Source organism: Chrysoperla carnea, chromosome 5 (assembly GCF_905475395.1).
Source record: "Chrysoperla carnea chromosome 5, inChrCarn1.1, whole genome shotgun sequence".
Taxonomy (NCBI): domain Eukaryota; kingdom Metazoa; phylum Arthropoda; class Insecta; order Neuroptera; family Chrysopidae; genus Chrysoperla; species Chrysoperla carnea.
The window spans coordinates 32385309-32408009 of NC_058341.1; the positions used below are offsets into that span (position 1 = coordinate 32385309).

The 22701-nt window shown below is 29.2% G+C and overlaps 3 protein-coding genes across 4 annotated transcripts; 1 reads left to right on the plus strand and 2 right to left on the minus strand.

Annotated features, from left to right (window-relative positions):
- Positions 1-508: 508 nt before the first annotated feature.
- Positions 509-8989, minus strand: LOC123299786 (P protein). The gene is made up of 14 exons (XM_044882140.1): positions 8862-8989; positions 8420-8793; positions 7250-7437; positions 6444-6710; positions 5967-6170; positions 5079-5194; positions 4878-5016; positions 3875-4007; positions 3574-3767; positions 2919-3012; positions 2712-2854; positions 2133-2391; positions 1953-2046; positions 509-607 (listed from the first exon to the last, which is right to left on the minus strand). The coding sequence occupies exons 1-14, from the start codon at positions 8870-8872 to the stop codon at positions 520-522; spliced, it is 2304 nt and encodes a 767-aa protein (XP_044738075.1). The 5' UTR covers positions 8873-8989; the 3' UTR covers positions 509-519.
- A 1452-nt stretch (positions 8990-10441) lies between these two features.
- LOC123300024 (DNA-binding protein Ets97D) lies at positions 10442-13844 on the plus strand. Of its 2 annotated transcripts, none has more exons than XM_044882482.1 (9): positions 10442-10592; positions 10646-10818; positions 10883-11160; positions 11833-11980; positions 12041-12200; positions 12477-12676; positions 12739-12812; positions 12870-13030; positions 13531-13844. In XM_044882482.1, exons 1-9 carry the CDS (start codon positions 10501-10503, stop codon positions 13793-13795), a joined length of 1551 nt encoding a protein of 516 aa, XP_044738417.1. In that variant the 5' UTR covers positions 10442-10500; the 3' UTR covers positions 13796-13844. The 2 variants fall into 2 exon arrangements, with proteins under 2 accessions (XP_044738417.1, XP_044738416.1); XM_044882481.1 differs by having other exon boundaries at positions 10443-10592; positions 12870-13026; positions 13527-13843.
- An 884-nt stretch (positions 13845-14728) lies between these two features.
- Positions 14729-20798, minus strand: LOC123301109 (nose resistant to fluoxetine protein 6-like). Its single transcript, XM_044883840.1, has 10 exons — positions 20716-20798; positions 20315-20508; positions 19559-19806; positions 18635-18711; positions 18341-18552; positions 17849-18009; positions 17022-17363; positions 16509-16623; positions 15821-16153; positions 14729-14842 (listed from the first exon to the last, which is right to left on the minus strand). Exons 1-10 carry the CDS (start codon positions 20735-20737, stop codon positions 14729-14731), a joined length of 1818 nt encoding a protein of 605 aa, XP_044739775.1. The 5' UTR covers positions 20738-20798.
- Positions 20799-22701: the final 1903 nt, after the last annotated feature.

The following is a 22701-nucleotide window of genomic DNA, read 5'->3' on the forward strand; positions in this document are numbered from 1 at the left end:
TTTTTAATTGTTATTTCGGTTAATTTTTTCTCGAATCGTTTTAATTCTATAAAAGTCTAAACTAGTCTTGGAAATTTATTGAATACAATTGGTACTATTTCAATAGTGTATACCTACTTATGCACCATACCTGTATACGTTTTTTTTTTTTATGTTTGAATTTTAAATATAGAAGATGAAAATATTTAAGTATGCTAGTAAATTTAATAAGTATGCTAGTAAATAAATTTAACTAAATAAAAGGAAGATTTTTTACTTAATAATTTAAATATTCAACTCGAATTAATATAGAAGTATATTAGTGTTATAAAAATAAAAAGACAATTTTAAAATATAAAATATAATATATTACTTTATTTTTTAGTAAATACAATTTTATTATAGAATAATTTTTTTAAAATTTTGCTAATTTTAAAGCATTTAAAAATATTTAAAATACTGCTAATTTCAAAGCATTTAAAAATATTTAAAATATTGCTAATTTTAAAGCATGCAATGTATGCTTATTAAATATAATTTTTAATAATTCCATTCTAAAACTACATGTGCAATAATTAGATAAGTAGTTGTAACAATCATTGAAACCAACATGATTGGAAAACCTAATCTGAAACAATTAATGTGTAATATTTTCAATGAGACTAATTATCAAATTATTTTTAAGACTCAAGATACACCGATGCAGCAAAATTCATTAGACAAACAACTTTTGGGAAAAAATATTTTGCTTAATAACGATTTTGCTGCATCAGTGTGTCAATACTGAATAATACATGTAAAAATAATTTTTAAAATAGGAAAAAAAATAATACAAAAATTAAGTACCTACCAAATGTTAATAAAAATTGTAAAAAATAAGAAAACTGCCAAAAAATGTAAATACTACGGATATAGAAATTACATAAAAATTATTATAAGCAGTTTAGGTATCTAAGGCTAAGATCACAAGAGCATTCATTTTAACGTTTGTTAAGAACACGCAGTGCTTCATGAAGCTATTTCGTGCATAGAAGTTTACGCCCCGGTAAACAGCTCTATTTAACATAATTGATGCACCGTGTGATCTTCGCCTAAGTTTTAAAGTATTACTGATTTTCAAGTACTAAGGCTGGCTAAAGTTATGTAGCGGAAAAGAACGTTTGTGTTCAAGTGCAAAATTTAAAGAGCTAAAAGTACGAGAAAACTGTCGGCGGAAACGAAACACTAAAAACAGTCAAATTTCGAAAAATTTGAACAGTAAGGCGGATTTGAATGCAGTTTTCTGCCATTCGATTCGTTAGAGCGTCAGGAAATAGTGTGACCAAAATTGATTTATACTCAATTTCACAATTCGGTTAAAAGTGATGAAAATGATTCCAAAATTGTTACTCGAAAGTTCTTGGGGTCGCTGAACACGAATATCGCATCAGAATTGATCTCCGACGTACCTGGTGCCTCGGATATTTTCAACGTCTCCAGGAGTTTTCAGAAAATTCGTTATATAATCGGTCCAAATTCGTTACTCGAAGGATTTTGGGATCGCTTAACTCGAATCTCGGATGATATTCGGAAACATTTTCATCACTATTAACCGAATTGTGATTTTAGTATATTAACGGTTAAAATGCAATTATTTTTGCAAATTGCATATTTTTAATTACTAATAAATTAATTTATGTTACAAAATTTCCTGACGCTGACACGAATCGAATGCAGAAGATCGCATTCAAATTCGTCTTACTGTTCACATTTTCGAACTTCAGAGCTTCGTTTTTTGCTGATGTGTAAATTTTATGCTTCTAAATTTTAATAAACTACTGTAAAGAACACTAAAATTGGTTCTATATGTAAGAGCTTTAAAATTTTATTCTAGTTTAACTGCTTAATTGACTCCACTATACGATGAAAAAGTGTACAGTTCGAATCTGCATTGTATATTTAAAAAAAAAATTTGAATATTTTTGTATACATACTTAAAAAAATCTATGAATGAAAATTTATAACCATGTTGTTCGGCGACTCCCGCACAAATTACATTTGCAGAGGCTCCGAATAATGTACCATTTCCTAAGTATTATATGAATTTTTGTAAATACATGACGTTTTAGTTGTAAAAAAATTCAATTGTGTATAAATAATTATTTTTTGTTTACCTCCTAAACATGCTCCAAATGATAATGCCCAAATTAACGGTTGTAATGGTAAATTTAAGTCACGATTATCATTTAATGATATTGCAATTCTAACCATCATTGTTGTCAATGGAATGTTATCAACAAATGCAGAGGCTGCAGCTGATACCCATAGAATTAAAAGTATTGCAACGGCTAATTGATTTTCTTTATCAACAGCTAAAATTACGGATTGAGTTTGTTCACCAATCCAATCGATAAAACCCAGTTTGGAAAGTGCCTGTGTAAAATAAAAGTACAAATAATTACAAAATCAACCAAAAAGTTTTCGAAGTTTTTGAAGAAAATTCTGAAGAATTCTAGAATTGCAAAAATCCGGAAAATACACTTTACTTCTTTTTTATTCCATAAAATATATTTTAACTCCCCTTTTACTTTTATTATCCCTCTTTTTACACCCTATTTTAGATTAATCCCTAAAATAGAAATTTATTAAAATAGAAGATGAGGCTAGGCTTATGTTTTTCGAGGCAACCGAATTCATGCTCTGCCTGTTTTCCCTTTTTACTGACCAGAAGGCAGAATTTACTTAAAACTTACTTCCATTAATATAAATAATGAAGCAAAAAACAATAACGTCGACCATTCCACACGTAACAAAACTGATTCAAAATTACCACGATCAGAAATTAATAATAACAGCATGACACCCAATAATGCAGTCCATCCTAGACCAAGACGTGCTAGAAGCATTAGAAAAACGTTTTTAAAACTTTTTAAAATTAATAACCATTTGTTGTAACTTACCAAAAACAGGAATAGCATGAAGGAAGAATACGAGAATTACCACAAACAATGTAAATCCAGATTTAATTAACAGTTCTTTGTCACGAATTGGATACTAAAAATATAAATATGTTATTTAAGAATACACGCAGACGGCTAAAATTACTTAGCGGTCCAAAAATTTTAATTGCCAAAAAAATTAAATTTATAAATTATGATAAATCGTACTAGGGGAGTATACATGAAATTGGGGGCAAGGAAATCTGCAAGCTGTGTGTACTGCTAGTTCTCTCTCCTTTTCTTTTCATATATATTTTTTAGGCAGTTCACAAAGTAGGTAAGTTATTCATATTTTAATCTTATCCATATTCTTTCACTACCTCAGCCTCAGCCAATAGACCAAAAGTAGTTGAAAATATTAGTAGTTATTCAGGATATAATAACGCCAGAAATTATTTTCATTTAAAACTTTGGTGTTGTGACTTTTGACTTTTTATGATGTTAAAATATATATTTACCGCTCTCCTGGAACGTTAATTTTCACCAAAGCTCAATGTTTTCGCAAGTAAGAGTCAATTTTCCTGTTTTTCTCATTGCCCTTCTCATTAATCGCTTGAAAATAAAGTCTAAATTCTGAAATTTTGAACTAATAGAGTTATTGTTTAGCCTCACTTACTTTTTCTTTCAATTCATCCAAAGTAGCGCTATGTTTATAAGTAGTGGAATTACTTTCAGTCATTTTTACTTTCAATTCACTTAGTAATCGATTTATTTTAGTCATCAAACTTTCACGAACAATATCTTCGTTTTTTGAATAACTTGAAAGTGATGATACGGTTTTTTGCCATATGGCAAGTTCATGTTTTAAATCTAGAAAAAAATTATAGGACTCATTTTATGAAAGATTGCTCAAATATTAGTGCAATAGCGTAAATGCCAAATCAAAAATAAGCATTTACTCTAAAATCTTATAATACCTTGAACTTCTTGATTATCTTTCGAAAGTAAATCAGCTTTTGTAAGCGTAAGCCTTAAATAGATATAGATAACAATCGTCGAAAGTACAACACCAATTCCCATGTGAAGAAAAAATGTGAAAAAATTTACACCCTAAAATTATAGAATAAAAAAATGAGTTAAATATCTTCAATAAATTTATTTTGAAATGAAATCGTTATCGTCCCATATTTTATATTTAAAAACACTAATTTTTGGGGGTAATGAAGTTCTATTTCAAAGTAAATTTATTGTATCGTTCTATCAAAACAAAGTGGTACTGAGCAAAAGAAAGTGTAGATTGCAAATACATATATGTCTCTTTGGCAGTGCCACTTTGGTTTGATAGAACTCTAGTAGATAGTTTTTCAGAAATTTATACAAATATTAATACGAGAACCAATATTAAAGCTGTCGAAACTGTTTAACAATTTTCATAGCTTGTGGGTATTAATACTCGGCTACATCCAATGAAGGATTAATCATTAGGCGGATGAGGAAACTGTTTAGGATTCCGCATCGGCTAGGGGCCTCAGGGAAAGATCATAATAGAAAAAAACAAATTTGTTCGAAAAGGGTGCCACAAACAGATACCAAGTTGATTTACAAAGACTAAAAAACAAGAAAAAAGGGGAAAAAGCTAATTTTTATGAAAAGGACCACACGCAAGAGGGCGCAAAGGTGACAAATTTTCGCATCGTCTAGAGGACCCGGAAATTGCATTGTCTAGGAGTTTCCGACATGGTTTCAATTCGGCACTGACTACATCAAATACGAGATTGATTGAAGCCTGCCAGAATTTTACTTTCTCAAACTAAGCAATTCTCTTAATTGCTCTAGACGACCAGGGTCATCGGCTATATTTCCAAACATTTAGACAGTTTCAAATAAAATCAGAGCTAATAAGCATACCTACTTATTTCTAGTTCAAAAAAATTTAAACTAAACTAATCTAAACAAATTTGACAAACTTAATGTACATACAGATCGAATTACTGAAGGATTTGTTGTAATTATGACATTCGGTGGATCTCCAATCGGTGTTAAAGCACCTCCTATGTTAGAATAAATTACCATAATCATTAAAACTTTAACGGGATATAATTGCATTACTTCACACAACCTAAATAAAATAAAAAAAATTTATTAAAAAAAAATGAATTTTGGCTTAAAACCTCATACAACCTTATTGTTATTGGTGTCATTAATAAAACAGTAGTGACATTATCCAAAAATGAAGATAATAATGCCGTAAAAAAGCATAAAACTGTAATTAATGGCCAAACTTGTCCATCGGTTATCTAAAATATTTGATAGTTATATTATTATACAAATATTTACCACATTGTACTATTAAGATATTTAAAGAACTTCTCACCAACATAAATGTCTTGATCCTAAAAAATGGGGACTTATATACACGAAAAAACAGCGCGATTTGACTGAATGAGTAAAATCTTAAAAATAATGGAAGTTGGTTGTTATGGCGCGCAATTTTAGTACAAACTGTAGTCAGGATAGTCATTAAACTTCATCAAAAGCGAAAAGATCCTATTTAAAAAAATTCAGAGAGAGTGCAAAGACCACAATTTTGAAGTTTGCCGTTTTGAAGTCTGAGGCATTTGTCAACAAGTCTTCCATCATCCACGCACGAGTTTTATAAACGAAATTCATCCACATTTATGGAAAACGGCCATGGAAAAACTCCTATGTGACAGCACAGTTTATTTGATAATAAATTTCCAACATTTAATATTCCAACATTAATTTTAAATTTTGGGCACCTGTTTTTTCACCAAGCATAGATAAGAAACTATGATTCCACAGTAGGAAACACAGGCAACTTAAGTTGAATTAATATAATACAACTATGGTGGAAGAATTAGAAACATTGATTTTTGTTGAAAATAAAAATGTTCAATGTACTAATCTGCGCTCCCATTTTATGTTAATTCTCATAGACCAAGGAAAAAGCTGCAGTTATTCTTTTAGAGACTATGATTTGAAGACTTCCAATTTATCTACCATGAGGCTTTTTTTAACAGAAATTAATAAATAAATAAATATTCCTACCTGATACGCCGCGACTGCCATATAATCAAAAACTCCAGTATCCGAAAATATTGCAACTAGTATCATCATTGAAAATAACAATAAAATAGTTTCAATATCAATCCATGAAATAATTAATTTTATGCTGGGTCTATCATTCAACGCTGCTAAAATAGCTACAGCCATTGTGCTAGCTAGCATGGCAGCCAGCGTTCTATGTACTAACTAAAATAATGATGGAAATTATATTACATTTTTGGCAATTTTTTTTCCTGCAGTAGGAAATCTTTCCTTTATTTCTAAAGTATATTCATGTTGTTTCATCGAATTATACTTAAAACATATATTCCAAATGTATCCAAAAAAAAAACGTCCAAATCATGAATAGAATAATGTTAAATCATTTCTTATTAATTAACAAAGATTTTAGTCGTTAGTTTTCCGTAATCATTCACCGATGAGGAGCGGCAGGAGACTAATTAGAATAATTTTACGTACCTCAAAAATAATCATAACATACAAGCCCGATAATAAAATAGCACCATATAATACACCTTCTTCTATATCAATTGTTGAAAAATGGTATAAAAATGAAATTGGAAAAACAACTCTTAAATTTGAATGAAATTTTAAACGAAATCGACTTATTGAGTTTTTTGGTAATCCAACAGAATTAAATTCAAATATTTTGTGTTTGGTTATTTCTGGTACAAAGCCAATTAATTCGGACGATACAATCGGGAAACGCCATTCTTGTGTTACATTCTATTTCAAATAATATTCATAATTAATTACATCCTCTTGATTTTAGTTCTGCTTCTTAGTTAAAATCTTGTCAATAGAAATCTTTTTTTATTTACGATCTATTAATGTAAAGCTATGGTTATTATTATAGGAGACAAGAGTGCGAAAAGAATCATTTGCATGAAATAAAATCGTTTTTACACTCGTCACTTTAAGTTGAGCCTCACTTTCGATTGAATCAAGAAGATCAAATGATTATTTTATACGTATTTAACTTAATTGCAAAATGCACTTCCATGATCCAAGTATCTTTGTTTGTTAGCAATTTGTTAAAAGTGTTTCACATCATTGCATTGGCTATACAAAAATTATCCGTTGAAAAACCAAATTTCTAGGTGATAAACATATCCTTAATATAAAGACCTATATAAAGATACAGAGTTAAAATTTTGTAATAACTGATAAATTTTGGCGAAGGTTTTTAGAATACAATTTAAAGATTTGTGTACCTTATGTAAATTTTAAGTTATTAATTAAAACGTTATTAAATAAAATGTTACCCGAATATAATCAATGTCTGAAAAAGAAATATCCAACATTTTTTCTGGTACATAGTTTAATTCAACCAATTCCACCCAAACACTGATCCAGTTTTTCGATAAATTACCATAACATGTAGGTAATAAAGCTCCTTTTAAATACAATGTCATTTGTTTTTTATTGGATGGCAAAACTGAAAGAAAATACCCTGAAAAATATTTTTAAAAAAACATTGATTTAATTCACAAACTTTTTAGATATCGAATAATTAAACAAAGTTATGCATGGGTAGGGCCATATATATAAATATTATTTTTTTAGTTTTTTTTAGTCATCAGAATCCAAAAAATTTAATTTTGCTCTATCACATCCAAATTTTATCCAATTTTGATAAAACAAGTATGTAATCCTACTAAATTTGGGTCATACTTTTCAAATTTGTAATCAAAATTATCCTAGCTCTAATAGGTTTCAAGAATGCACAGTCCTGGTCTCGGAATTAAGCATATAAGTAGAAGCTAGCGAAAAATTGACATCACAGCTGAAAAGAATGACCCAAAATTAGTTGGTTTCAAAAAAAATTCCAATAAGATTGGATAAAATTTGCCTGTGTTATCTAAAAATCGAATTTTTTAACTTTATGACGTCACCAGAATCCAAAAAATTTAATTTTGCTCTATCACATCCAAATTTTATCCAATTTTGATAAACCAAGTATGTAATCCTACTAATTTTGGGTCATACTTTTCAAATTTGTGATCAAAATTATCCTAGCTCTAATAGGTTTCAAGAATGCACAGTCCTGGTCTCGGAATTAAGCACATAAGTAATAGCTAGCGAAAAATTGACATCACAGCTGAAAAGAATGGCCCAAAATTAGTGGGTTTCAAAAAAAGTTCCAATAAGATCGGATCAAATTTGACTGTGTTATCAAAAAATCGAATTTTTTAACTTTATGACGTCACCAGAATCCAAAAAATTTAATTTTGCTCTATCACATCCAAATTTTATCCAATTTTGATAAATCAAGTATGTAGTCCTACTAATTTTGGGTCATACTTTTCAAATTTATGATCAAAATTAACCTTACTCTAATAGGTTTCAAGAATGTGCAGTCATAGTCCCGGAATTAAGCCCATAAATGATAGCTAGCGATTTCAAGATATTAGGAAAGTATGAATTTTAATTACCTCGAGAATGCCGATATGGCGGTATTGAAAGTTGATGCATTGTATTTGTATGCTCATTTCTTGTAATCAACGCAACACTACACAAACCCCAACATGACAATAAAATACCCAACTTTAAGTAACGAGCCCATGGTGGCCAATTATAATAATTATTATTAATGGATGCTAAAATTTCTTTGGTATTCGCATTTTGTGTTGAATCACAATCTGGACCTATAATTTCCTCAGTTGAATCACATATTGTGTCGCATGTATTTTTCACTGTAGTGCATTCGTCAATGACCAAAATTTCTGTGTTTTTTGAGTATAATATTTTTGGTTCCTCTTTAAATTCAATTTTTTTTTCTGGTGAGGGGTTTGTAACTTTTATTTGCCTATTGAAAGATCAAACAAAACAGTATTATATTGAAAAAGAAATAAGACAGATTCTTTATTTACTTACACGGAATTCATTTTTATTGTTTCCTCATTTAGGCCCTTTTTTAACCAGACACTACTAAAATGCACCTTTAAACTACCTCAACACACTACTATAATACTATATTTTAGAATAATAAAGTATAAAATTATATAACTGTTATGCAATTTAAAATATTTGGTAAATAAATTAAAGGTAAGATGTAGTACCAATGATACAATGACCCCGGATTCATTCTCGGTGGTGTGCATATTATTTACTATAAGGTAAGCAACGTAGAGAGTGATTATCCAAGTGCAATTGTTTTCAAGTAAAGAGGAATAAAATGTTTTAGTATCTCGGAGTAAAACAATTTTTTTTACTATTCATTTGCTTATAAGGTGACTATTTTTTTGTCTAAATCAACTAGCCACTAATTATTGGTAGTCTTCTCATTTATAGTAAAAAATACATTATGTTGAGGAATTATTTGTAGGTACTACTGTAGGTACCAAACAGAGACCATTGTGATATTTTTAAAAATGGATTTAAAAAACACATAAATATTATTAATTTTGATCCCTGGTACTACACTCTCCCCAATTATTTCATGATTTGACGACTATTTAATTTGAAAGACGAAGTTCGATATCCCAGGGTATTTTCAGTCGAAATCTCAGAAACTTGTTATTTCATATGGCACAAATACAAGAAGATGTTCATGTATTTGGATTATTCAAGATAACTATAGACTAAAAAACATAAAAGTTCATGTATTTTTGCAGATATCTACAGAATCGCACAAATATAAAAGCTTTTTGTACTTGATTCCCACTTAAATTAACCTAGATAATCGAAGTTTCAGTATATTCCAACGAAAATTGTTTTGTGATTTTTTCAAAGGGGTGTACTCATTAAGAAAATTACAATAATTTAAGCAAATTTGTTTGTATCCGATTCAGAAAAAATCATATTCTAAAGAAATTTTAATCCAGAAAACACAAAAATCGGTGAAATTTCCGCAACGTAGCTCTAATCGTATATAAAGGGCGGTATACCGGAGCAATTTTAGTCGATGACTTAGAAACTGAATTAATTAGATTTACGAGTAAAACTCTTGGTAAACGGTTTTTTGTAATAAATACCTAGAGCAAAGGTTGTCGCCGGTAGGTCAGAGGGGCCAAATACAGACTGATAAAATTTATATTAGTTTAATTTTAAAAATTGAAGGTGAGCGATTTTCGAGGGCAATAATTGATTTGAAATCCCGCAAACTTACGGACTTTGATCTTTAGTACGGGAATTATAAATTGGATATTCAAAATCTGCACTTTGATAGATGATTAATTTTCTTCAAGTGGAGGGGCCCCTTTGCGATGCCCTTGCCTAGATTCCGCATATTGAAATGAATCTGATTGTTCTTATTTTTTTTATCAAAAATGGATTATTAATAATTGTGATTGAGTAAATAATTCGAAACTTCTATTAGACCCAAGACTCAAACCTACCGAATTTTTTAAGTGTTTCAATGTTTATTCACTAGATGGCTAGGTTTTGTTTTGAATCAACATTGCAAGTTGTCAAAATAAGACACGTTTTTTTGAGATAAGTCGTGTTTGATAATATTTTGTTAACAAATCATTTAATTATATATTTAAAATATGTTTTATAAAAAATATATATAATGGAAACAGATAATGAAGAAGCTGTGCTGATTTTAAGTGTTGGTCCTGACGGAAAAAAGACATACACTTTACAATCCGACCCTACAAAAAGGTAAAAAAACTAATAAATTCCAATTCATTATGCTAAAATTATATGTATTGTAGGTACTCTGTAAACGAAAGTGGAGAATTAGTTGAATTAAATGATCATTTTCAAAATGGAATTAAATTAGAAATACCTGAACTTGATTTACGAGATGAAAATAATGATGAGGTTAATCCTATTGAAACCGATGAGGATAGTTTATTTGCACAACTACAGGACAAAGAAGGTTTAGGTAAGAAAAGTTCAATTTATTGAGTTTTGAAAATATGAATAAGTTTTTATTTAAAACTGAATAGGTGTTATGAGCCATCATTTAGTTCCGGAATTTAACGATGATTCATTGACTGAAAGCATGGAACACGTTGATTTTGAAATGGAATCTGATGCAATTAATGGTGATAAAAGTGCTTCTCCAAAAGATGGTGAAAATGAGGATGAAGATGAGGAACCAGACGATGTTCTTGTAATGCATATGGATATTCGAGATCCACTATCTAAATTACGAACCAGCCTGGAGCAGAGATTGGGAGTATCATTACATGATTATGAGTTTTGGTTGCAAGATACATCACAGGTATCACATTTATATAATTTTGTTAATACATTCCTTTTATTATACTAATAAAAAAAACGTGTCAAACTCGAATGAAGAAAGTATGGTTCTAAACTCCTTTGTGTAATAGAACCCCGATAAGAGTGTTTAAAAGAAACATTGAAGAGTTTAAGCTATAAACTTTCCAACTTAAACATAATTTAAGTTAAGGTTGTTGAAACGATCGTATTTTTACTTAAAGAAATAAAAAAAATTTTTATTCAAAGTATTACGAATGTAGTTTCGTAATACATTGAATGATGAAAAGCTGCTTTCCTCCGCATTTGTTGAATTTTTCAGCTTTGAATCGCCGTAATTCGATCAGATGGCATTCTTTGGCAAAATGGGTAACAATAAATATTACCCTCACAAAATAATTAGCAACATTTTTTTGACAAAAATTGATATTTTTAGTCAAGTAGACTTCTTTGGGGGGTTATTTGAATAAGTTTAATTTGTCTGATGCATTTTATCTTGCAAAATGAATATGTTTTAAGTAACCTATCCACGAACATCGTAGGTACCCCGAAAAAACAAAATTTTTGAGATAAGTACAACAGCTATATTTTAGTGTTTAAAATTAAGTTTTGAAGAAAAAATTTGCTATTTATTTTTGGTTGAATTCTTTACATTTAATTCTTTGAATTTTTTCAGTTGGAAAGTCATAAAAATCTTGTGGATCAGTGTGTTAGCGGTGAAGGTCTTGTACAAATTAATGTTCAAATTCGTACCGATTTTAAAATTATAAATATTGTCGATGTTTTAAAACCAGCTGAAGAATATATCGATATGGCTGAAAATTGTAAGCTCTAAGTAATTCTTTAGTAAATATATGAGTTTTATTTTTAATTAATTTACTTAGATGAAACTGAATCTCATCATACAATTGACGATGAAGAGGAGGAAGTTGAAGCACAATCTTCTGTAAATAATAGAAACCAAGTGATAAAACGATGGACGATCGATAATCAATTCAAAAAAGATCAACAACGATTAAACATACCTACAAATCCATATGAGTGGTATAATAATTTTGTTTAACGAACTTTTGCTATTCGCCCATTTCGTAGTATTAACCTTATTGCTATAAACAGTTCCAGGAACTTTGCAGCTCCGGAAGGACAATTCTATATTTGATTACAAATTAAGAATTTTCTCAAATTAATTTCATTTACCAAAAAAATTCTGTTTTTAATTTCAACTATTATGAATCTTTATCGGATTTATTTATAATGTCATATAATTTAATGAATAAATTAAATAACCTTAATATTAATTATTCTTTTAAACATAATTAGGTCCGAAATTCATGTCAAACATTGGTTACAATGGGCAGTACGACAATTTAGTTTAAGTCGAATAAAACTATCTGATTGGATAATGACTGGTGAACAATTATGCAATTTATCATTATACGAATTTCAATCAAAAGTACCAGAAGATCCAAATGATATTTTTTGGACGCATTTAGAGTTATTGAAGAAATGTAAATTAGTTGGTAAGTAAAAAGTTATTTAATTCAAGGTTATACATTCTCTAATTTTTACTGAATTTTTTTAGCTGTATTACAAACCGAAGGCAGTGAAAACAATACAAGTTATCAACCCACCAAACTAAAAACTAAATTTCAAAAGGTAATGCCAATTTGTAAAAATTTTTTATCGTTTTTTCAAAACAATTTTCTTTTTTAGGCACCAAAAATTGTTGGAAATGTTCCTTTATCAATGGTAGAAGCTTATGGTTACGGTTGTGGGAATAGAACTGGTAACAATGGACAGATTCAATTATGGCAATTTTTATTAGAGTTATTGACTGATAAAACTAAAAGAAATGTAATACAGTGGATTGGTAAGTGTCAGTATTGTTTCAGACTTTCAGAAATCTCGATCCACGATTATAAGCCAGAAATTAAAACACCGTAGTTGCATTCGTATACGTTTCTATTTAACAAATCTTTTGGATAATTGTTTTGGGATTTTACTGACAACACATTATATACTCAAAGGGGTTGGAAATCGAACGTATTTGGTTATAGCACAGGATATATTCTCACTAACTTCAAACTATATATTGCGTGTTACTGTGAAACGACGTTACCAAAGGATCTCCTTTTTCGAATTCTAGAGGCCATCGGATTGTCAGATGTTTCCAGTCATTGTCAGAATGCCAATCTTTCGAATTAGGTGAAACAAACAAACAATTTCAACAGAGATTTGTTTGTTTCATAAATGGTATCGAAAACGACTCAAATGTCTGAGATTACCGAGTCTTATCTTATAATATTTTCATTTTAAAGATTTGTTTGTTCAAAAATTGACCAAACACTAATTCTTATCTCTATGTTATAGGTAATGAAGGTGAATTTAAATTAATAAACCCAGAAGTAGTGGCACAATTATGGGGTGAAAGGAAAAATAAACCAACGATGAATTATGAAAAGTTATCAAGAGCTCTACGTTATTATTATGATGGCGATATGATATCTAAAGTGCCTGGTAAAAGATTTGTATATAAATTTGTTTGCGATTTGAAACAATTACTTGGATACGATGCTGCAGAATTAGCAGCCTTAATTGAATCTTGTGATAAACAATCAAGAAAATTGTCATCGTATTAATAATTTTTAATAATTAAATTGGCATACATGTATTTGTAAAGGTTTTCTATTTATAATTATTGTCTTGTGTTTCAGTTTATAATAAAAAAAAATTATTTAAAGCTCTTAGAATTATTTTTTTCCTCGATTAAATTTATCATTAATTATTATATTCTAGAAATAATCGTTCGAAAATTGAGGTAAGTGAGTTTTTATCTTCATTTAATTGTATTGTTGTTTCAATAATATGACAAGCTTTGCTAAAGCTTACAATTCTAATTTCATGATGGGTGTTTTTTAGAAAAACTGTTGATTTTAGTTGAAAATATTGACCTATGGATAGCTAAGGTATAATAAAAAATATTCCAACAATTCTTCATTTTTTGTTTATCAATACTCTTGGATTTTCGCATTTAGGAAATTTCTATGAAATACAGGAAGTAGTACTAATCAAACAATCAAATATTGTTTTGGTATATTTTTATTTATTAGAAATTTGAAAAGTACCTAAATCTGATTCAGTTTCGAAATTGCTTTTTTTATTCTGATTTTTTGAAATATCAATTTCTATGTCTGCATCGGATAGTTTATTTTCTGGAACCAAATAAAAGGAATATTTATTAATTAAAAAAAAAAACTTCGCAAGGCATAAGATTTAAGTTTCATAAATTATATGATGAAAATTATTAAAAGGCAATTAGAAAAACTGAATAAAAATATTTTTTAATCCTACTTATATACTCATAGAAATATATATGAACCGGATTTCGGTTCATATGATGTTTCTTTCATTTTGATGATAATTATTTTCTACATAAAAAGTTTTTCAATATTATCTTTCGAGTCTAAATGTTTAATCTCATTTATTTTAATATTTCTTTTAACGGATCATCTCAATATTTTAAAACATCTTTGCAACATTTAATTAACAAATTATGATATATGTAGGTATACTTAACTGTCTTTGGTAACTAAAGATATTATTTGTATAAACGGAGATTCAAATGCCAGCGACAACGGAATTGATAATACCAATGTTATTAAAAAATCACCAGCAGATTTATAAAACTGAAAATTTTAATTTCACATTTATTTATAATCAGAAAATTGAATATGAAGGTATATTTGGAGTGAATAAATTCAAAAGAACTCGTCGATTTACTGCCCTATTTGAACTAGCAGAGAGAAGCATATAGGCAATCGATTTTACTGGAAGTAGTGGTCATAGTTGGGTATTTATCGTTAGAAATAGAACGGATATTTTTAAAATTATAAAATCGAGGACAACAATAAAATCAAGTTAATCAATTTAGAGATTTTTCGCGCGTTAGTGGATCTCATAAAACATTTTTCACTCTCTGTAAGATTGATTAAAGAAAAAAGTGCACACATATATTATCCAGTTGCTCAAACAGAGATTTTAGTCTACCTATTATGTAAGCAATATCCATAATCAGCCGTTATTTGTTAAAATATCTGGATGACCGAGCTTTGCTCGGTATTCTTAAAAAGACACAAATTTTATCACTAATAGAAGACCGTTTTAAATGTCTCCACACAAATACCAATTTGAATGTCCCGGTAATGTATTTTATTTCATTAACTACGATATACACCAATAGATGTCAGGAAGAGTTATAATTTGCATTGTATTTCATTAACTACGATATACACCAATAGATGTCAGGAAGAGTCATATTTTGCGATGTATGTTTCAGTTTTTCATGAAAAAACGAATAAAACGACGTTTTTTTAAAATGAAACCTTGTTAGATCGACTTATCGCCCCAAAAAACCCCTACATACTCATTTTCATGAAAATCGTTGGAGCCATTTCCAAGATCGTTGATATATATATATATATATACAAGAATTGCTCGTTTAAATATATAAGATACATACTCATTTTCATGAAAATCGTTGGAGCCATTTCCAAGATCGTTGATATATATATATATACAAGAATTGCTCGTTTAAATATATAAGATAAGATTATTCCCGATGCTTCAAAATTTCAATTTTGATGGATAAACAAATTCATACTTACGATTCTTGGAATGGTTGCATGTTCTACCATTGGATAAGTCACAGAATATAAACCTTGAACTAAGGGATGCAAAAGGTACAAAATGAATGATAATTTTGATAAAACTACAAACATTTTATAAGATAAAATATTATTAATATATCTTCCATATCCTTTTTCACAGGCAAAAACTATCCAAGATACTATTAAGGACCAAACAATTCTATGCAATGCAATATAACTTGCATGTAATATTCGATTGTATTCATAATCACGCTGATTAATTACATATCCAATAAAAACAATTGTTAAAATACATATTGCTGTTAATATCCAAAAAGTCCAAGTTATAATCTGAAAATAATTAATAAAGGGTTTGTGCTTTTTAGAACAACAATAGAGTACACCCATTTTTGAAAAGTAGTGGACGAAAAGTAGTGTATACAAATGAGCTGATATTTTATATGTTAATTAGACCGTGGGACACCATGGGTTTTTTTATATGATAAATACCTACCTGAAACTTCATGCGTAGCCGTTCCGCCCTTTTGACGAATCTATCAAACTTTTCTCTACGTTTTTTTCGTTATTTTATAAAGATATTGAGAGACATAAGAAGTTCCTTTTTTCTAATCAATTTCTCATATAAAACGGGTGTATTTTATCTCCTAAAAACTGCTGTAAAATAATTGAAGTTTTTTTTACTTACTGGTTTCAGATAAATTTTTTTATATTTATACTCGAAAAGAATATAGCCTAAACCAAGACCGATTATCCAACTTCCCGCTCGGTAGTATGTGGTTTGTAAAAAGTCATCTGGTTCTCTGTAATTGCATAAAATATTTGTAGTTAAAGAATGATTAATATTGTGTACAAATAGCGATAGCGACAGCGGCTACGTTTACTTCTCTAACTCATAATAAATGATTTGACTAAACATGTTTACCAGGATATTTCGCTCAATATCCCAATTCTGTCTCTAAATTGGAAAATATTAAATTTTTAAGACAAATTGTTTTATTTACAAGCTTTTACTCAAGGATATTTAACTGTTAAAGCTATTATAGTTAAACTCAGGTAAATATTTCTCGCTATAGAGTTTTTCATCTGGTGATTTTATCTAATTTTCACACTTACGTAGGTGCAGGAGTAGCCTTTCGCACTTACTGAGGTAAAATATAAAAGAAATAACTTTTATGCATTTGTGTTAACATGCGCTTACCTTTGAATAAACATTTTTAGTGTCCATGCTCTCTCAAAATGTATAACAATGCAAATAATTGTTAAAATACCGATAAAATACAATGCATACTTTTTACATTTCCACACTGGTATTAAAATTAAAGGTGAAACTAAAAATAATTGATAATCTACTGCCAAATACCACGTATGTATAAAACATTGTTGAAAAACATGTTTCATATTGCCAATATGAAGAATTGGATGCCACCAATTTTGGATACAATTATCAGTCTGAAAATAATAATTCCAAATTGGACCCGAACTTAAATACTTCACGATAAAAATGTCTATGATGATCAATATTGCTACAGGTGGGGTCAATCTAAAATATAATATATTAAATAGTTCATTTGCTTAAAGGTGGGAAGAGAATTGTAACAGATTTAGCAAATAGAGACAAAAGTCATCTTCGACATATCTAGTTTAACTTGCACTTTCTTAAAGAATTGTCAGTGTCCTAAGAAAAAAAAATTATGCCAAACTTTTCCGACTAAGTTGGCTTGGCAATCTATTTTTTCTTGAAAAGATAGAAAGCTATAATTTCACGTAAAAATTATTCTGGTATCTCATGAGCCTAGTTGGTATCCCAATTTTGCAAATTAAATATAGCTCCGTCCTTCATTTTTACAACCACTCTCATTGGGCTACCCTATAGCCCATTGTTTTTACGGGTCGCTTTATTGCAAAGTTAGAACTGGTTACCGATGAGACAAGTTATTTTACGGTTAGCTCCCGGATCATTATTCAAAGACCTTTTTGCCTCTTTTTTGCTACTTGCGGATATAAAAATTCTGATAAACTTTTAACCTTAAGTAGCGTAAAAAATACATTAACGGAATATTAAAGCTTTTATTTAAACTTCGATGCTTTAGAAATCCCATCATTAGAAGAGTTCCACTTAATGTAAAAAAAGTATCAACAGCTACACGAGCACTCAATGGTATTTGAAAAAAGATATTTGTTCCAAACTGAAAACAAAAAAATTTAAATAAAAAGTGGCCACCAATTCATTTCTATTCAAATTTGTGAATAGATTTAGGTATAGGAATTGTAATGAAATTGGATTGAAAACTATATTCGGATTGATTTTCGATTTATTTTGATAGCAATCTTGCACTTGTGTAACTTACTATTATTTATTTCTTAAGTATAGTTCTTTGCAATTTGAACTAGTGTTCAACACAAAAGCGTAAATAGCATTGATCTGGAGAGTAAATGTCATTTGCGTAAGAAACTCAAATGAATACTTTTCGGTCAATTAAAACTTTACCTAAAGAACGAAGCCCAAATAATACTTACATTCCAATGTTCAAAACTATTCGCCGATATTGAAAGGTAATCCCATATAGCACGATGTGCTAAAATAATCCAAATCATTGATAATGACCGAATACCATTAATACATTTGACTGTATCATTTGAAACATGTGTGCTTAATAGTCGTTTGAAATTTGATACCAGCGAGAAGCATAATAAAATCGAATGTATTGTTTTTGGTAAAAACATTTGATCTAGAAGTAACATAAAAAATTAGTAAACATTTTTCACGAACAAGTATGCACTCCCTAAATCTAAGCTTTGATCTTAACTTACTTTCAGGCTGATTTGTTGTGGCTAAATCGTAAATTGATATCATTACAAGAAGCGTAAAGTATATAACTATCAAAATCCTATAATTAGAAAGAAAATAGAGAGTTAAATAGCCTCGTAAACTCTGGATACAATACATCTTGAATCTTTCAATACTTTCAAAGTTTACTTACTAGAAGGCAACGTAACGATAGGTGGTTCTTTATGGTAGCCGGTTTGATTCTCGGCGTCAACACATCACAAACAACTATTTTAATTAATGGTTATGATGGGCTAGTGTAGTGCAGTAAATGCACGAAGGGAGTGCACTCAGTCTCTCAAAATAATTCAGGAGCTAATAAATGGAATCATCAGCGAAAAAGGTGATAAGACACATGTATGGTTTCATAATGGGTCCTATGGCCTAAGTGTGTCTCATGTAGACAGCCAATATAACCCAACCTTACATGCTGTATGCTGTTCTCTGCGGTGAACCATAAAACTTACATGCCGAAAAGAAGGTACAATTGATGGTGTGAGCCATGGTTCATTACGACTATGTACTAGGGACCACAAACTTTTGTACCAAGGATCACAAATTTTTACCGATAGTTGTTTAATATTTAAATTCTAAAAATAATTAATATATAATGTGTAGGAATAATAGTGATTAAGGAGAGTCCGTTTCCATTGTTATATTTAAAAAATAGCACAGTTACTATACTATACTCTCTAATATAAGAAATTAATTTAAAATAAAGAATTTGGACGACACAATCGGTTCTTATATTGGATCTGTGGCAATAATATTGAACCATGGTTCCCTAGTTTGCATGAGTCGTAAGCCAAGAACAGCATAGTTCGCTCTAGCATTTTATACTTCAGCTTTACCCGATCTTTAAAATTGAACTAAGTACTTTTAACAATGGTTGAAAATATCATATTTACACGGAAATCCAAGTCCATATTGTTGGTGTGAACATATTATCTTTCGAAGTACAAGCTTTTTCAAAAACAACTGCTTGAAATGGTGATATAACCATAGGTTCCACATATTTTTTTAGATCTTCATGTGTACATCCATTTGGAACACACAATGAGAATGTTAAAGCTCCCATTTGTGTAGCGAGTAAATCAGTTTCCTTATAATTTCTTACCTGTTCATATAAATGCCACACAAAACTATCGGTAACTTCCTAAAAATTTCAAAAATGCTTATGAAAAGAAATGAATTAAGCAAAAATAAATGTCAGATTTAGTGCCATTGTATCAGTTGTAGTGCCATTGTATCAGATTCCTACATCATGGCTTGCATTTCAGGCTTCTCAAACTTTTTCTCTTTATTTTCGGTCAAAAGTACGTAATTGCTGCTTCTGTTACGAAGCCGAACAGAAAGACAGAGTACTTTCTGTTTCTGCCTCCATACAGAAACAGAAAGTACGTACTTTCGGCCGAAAATAAAGAAAATTAATTTTTTGAATCAAACTGAGAGATAAACATTTAGTAGTTTCATGCATTTAAATATGCCAGATAGCGTTTAGGTGTACAAATAAAATATGTTTATGATTTAACTTCTTTTCAAATATTGGTTCCTAATAACTGTTTCGAATAACGGCAAAATTTCATTATGTAAGGGAAAAAATTATCTTTATTGGTACGCCTGAAGTCATTTTGTATCAAATAACTAAATTTCTAAAACTTAACCTTTTGAGAAATTAGTGTTTTAATCAAATCTTTAATTGCATCAAGTTCAATTTGTATTAAAATTAAACAATATTTTCCATATATTTTCCGATCACCAAACGATTCTTCAATTGCCAAACATTGATCAAATGCACCCAAATCTACTATGTTACCACTTAGATAACCAGAATTTGGTTTGGATGATGCATCAAACACTAAAATAATACAAGGAAGTGAAAATAAATTTAATGCAATAAAATTCAAGTTAATCAAAACCTGGGGGTTTTCCTTATATTTTTCATAATGTGCTTTAAAATGTTTATACTCAATTTAAGTTGGACAAAAGAAAATAAAAAAAATCGTGGATTAAACAGTTTTCTTTGCTAAATACATTACGCATTTTTAAATAAAAGATAACTTACTGCGTAAAGCCCAAGGTTCCATTTCTAATAATTCATCATGATATAATTTTGCATCAATTCTACATCTTTCACTAAAATTTACATTTTGTTCTTGTAAGGTATATAAGTTTATGATACTTTCAGGAAAAACTGATGGTATTGAAATATTTTCAGCCAAAATATGTCGTGAAAATAAAACATAATAAATTATACTAATTTTTATTAAATACATTATTTTAAATTATTATTTAAAAATGAAATATGTGCTATTTAAATGTTTATATACCTACGAAGAAAATACATGACAATTTTAAAAAAACTCAGAGTTAGATTTAAATAATTTTAGAATCGATTGCTTTTTGTGGTAGTTACAGGTACACAAAGAAAATTGGAGTATTATTCGAGAAAATAAAATATTTCATTTAAAATTTGATGTCTAAATATTTTCAATATCAAATAATCCGATATTAAAAGTCAAGGAATTTATAGTGTGCATTAGCCAAGAGGCAGATAAACGGTAGATTCTTATAAAATGCTCCTCAGATATACCAATGGGATGCAAATGTGGATTATTCCGTCCTTTTCTCCGTTCTTAGAAATTGATCACGTATCATTCATTATTCTGTTTCGTGATTTTTGTGATCCTTAGAATACATTTTGGGGATTAAATCAGTAAAACATAATGTAAAATTGAAATTTTACTTATCGGCAACGGCACAAGGATACAGTTTAATCACTTATTCAATGATATTTTCCTTTAACTATCCCTTGTTAGATTCTTAAAAGATTATGTTTTATTAAAGGATGACATAATTAAATCTTCAAAAAGTGGTCCATTTCTAGTTCTGGAACAATAATGATTAGATATTAGACCTGAATTGTTAAGATTGACGTATAACATTACGAGTTAATAAAATTTCTGTTGAGTAAAATATTGATTCTATACACCAAAATTTTTAATTCGGTTCTGAATAAACAAAAAAAAAGGCACGCGTGAGGGAAAAAGTAAAAATTTTTGGCTAATTATATATAATTACAATACCTACTTTAATTTTTAATTAGAGATTATGATTAGGTATTGCAAGGCTTGTAAATACAAATTAATATTAAAATTTGCGTGAAAATTATCAATACAAGGACAAGCGAATGTAATTTTCAAATTAAATACAATTGTGTTAAGTTTTCTTTATTAGGTCACCAGTAGCTACGAACAACGTGAAATTGACTGTATTCAGGCCTTAAGATGCGTCAGAAATGAATTTCCCGTTTTTTAAATATTGATTGGAAAAATTTTTGTTGGTTGTTTCATTTTTAACATCTAAATTTTATCTTATAGTGTCCCGAAATCTTGCATGTAAAGTCCCGAAATCTTGCAATACTCCTAAAAGTTGTTGGGTTTCCTCCTAAATTATAATCTTCATAAAGGGAGTATTGGCTATCTCTTTTTATGTAAAAATGTTTTGGCAAATTTCCTATTTCGAAAAAAGGTGCTTGGCTTGATGGCTTTTAAAATTATCTACCTAATTAATTTTGTTAAATTTTTATTTAGATATTTGCGATAAAGAACTTAAAAGCCTATCTATTTATTTCGCTTTGAGTATTTACAAGAACGTAAGTAATTAATATTGAATTGATAAGTTATCTCGCGGTAAAATTCCTATGAATTTGTGACTTAAAAGAAGATTGATTTAGGCTTAGAAATGTTTATCATTAAGTTTAAACTAGTTATCAACTAGTACACTACTCGACACTGATTTATCAATCTATTCCGACTAATAACCTTCTTTGAGCCAATTAGATAAGGTTTTTAAATCGAAATGCAAAAAAATTTAATCCACTATGAAAGCAATGTATTAGACAAGCAGCCCTATCAAGTTTAAAGAGTGATGTTATTTTTCTCTAGTTGGGAAAAAACATGCGTTATTTGCACATGACTCGATCCACGTTACTGTAAAAAATAAAATTGTATAAATTACAAACGCTGAAAAGATAAGACTATAGCGCTGG

Excerpts from the sequence above, each read along its gene's own strand:
- LOC123299786 (XM_044882140.1), bottom strand. Across the intron at positions 6,171-6,443 it reads ATGTTATGATTATTTTTGAG|TTAGTACATAGAACGCTGGC; the intron begins GTACGTAAAATT and ends TCATTATTTTAG. Across the intron at positions 2,392-2,711 it reads CATTATTTATATTAATGGAA|GCACTTTCCAAACTGGGTTT; the intron begins GTAAGTTTTAAG and ends TATTTTACACAG.
- LOC123301109 (XM_044883840.1), bottom strand. The coding sequence starts at position 20,737 with ATGGAACCTTGGGCTTTACGCA. Across the intron at positions 18,712-19,558 it reads ATATGGACTTGGATTTCCGT|GATTTTGATAGTTATATACT; the intron begins GTAAATATGATA and ends TTCTAATTATAG. Across the intron at positions 18,553-18,634 it reads CACAACAAATCAGCCTGAAA|ATCAAATGTTTTTACCAAAA; the intron begins GTAAGTTAAGAT and ends TGTTACTTCTAG.
- LOC123300024 (XM_044882482.1), top strand. The coding sequence starts at position 10,501 with ATGGAAACAGATAATGAAGAAGCTGTGCTGATTTTAAGTGTTGGTCCT. Across the intron at positions 11,161-11,832 it reads GGTTGCAAGATACATCACAG|TTGGAAAGTCATAAAAATCT; the intron begins GTATCACATTTA and ends GAATTTTTTCAG. Across the intron at positions 13,031-13,530 it reads GTAATACAGTGGATTGGTAA|TGAAGGTGAATTTAAATTAA; the intron begins GTGTCAGTATTG and ends TGTTATAGGTAA.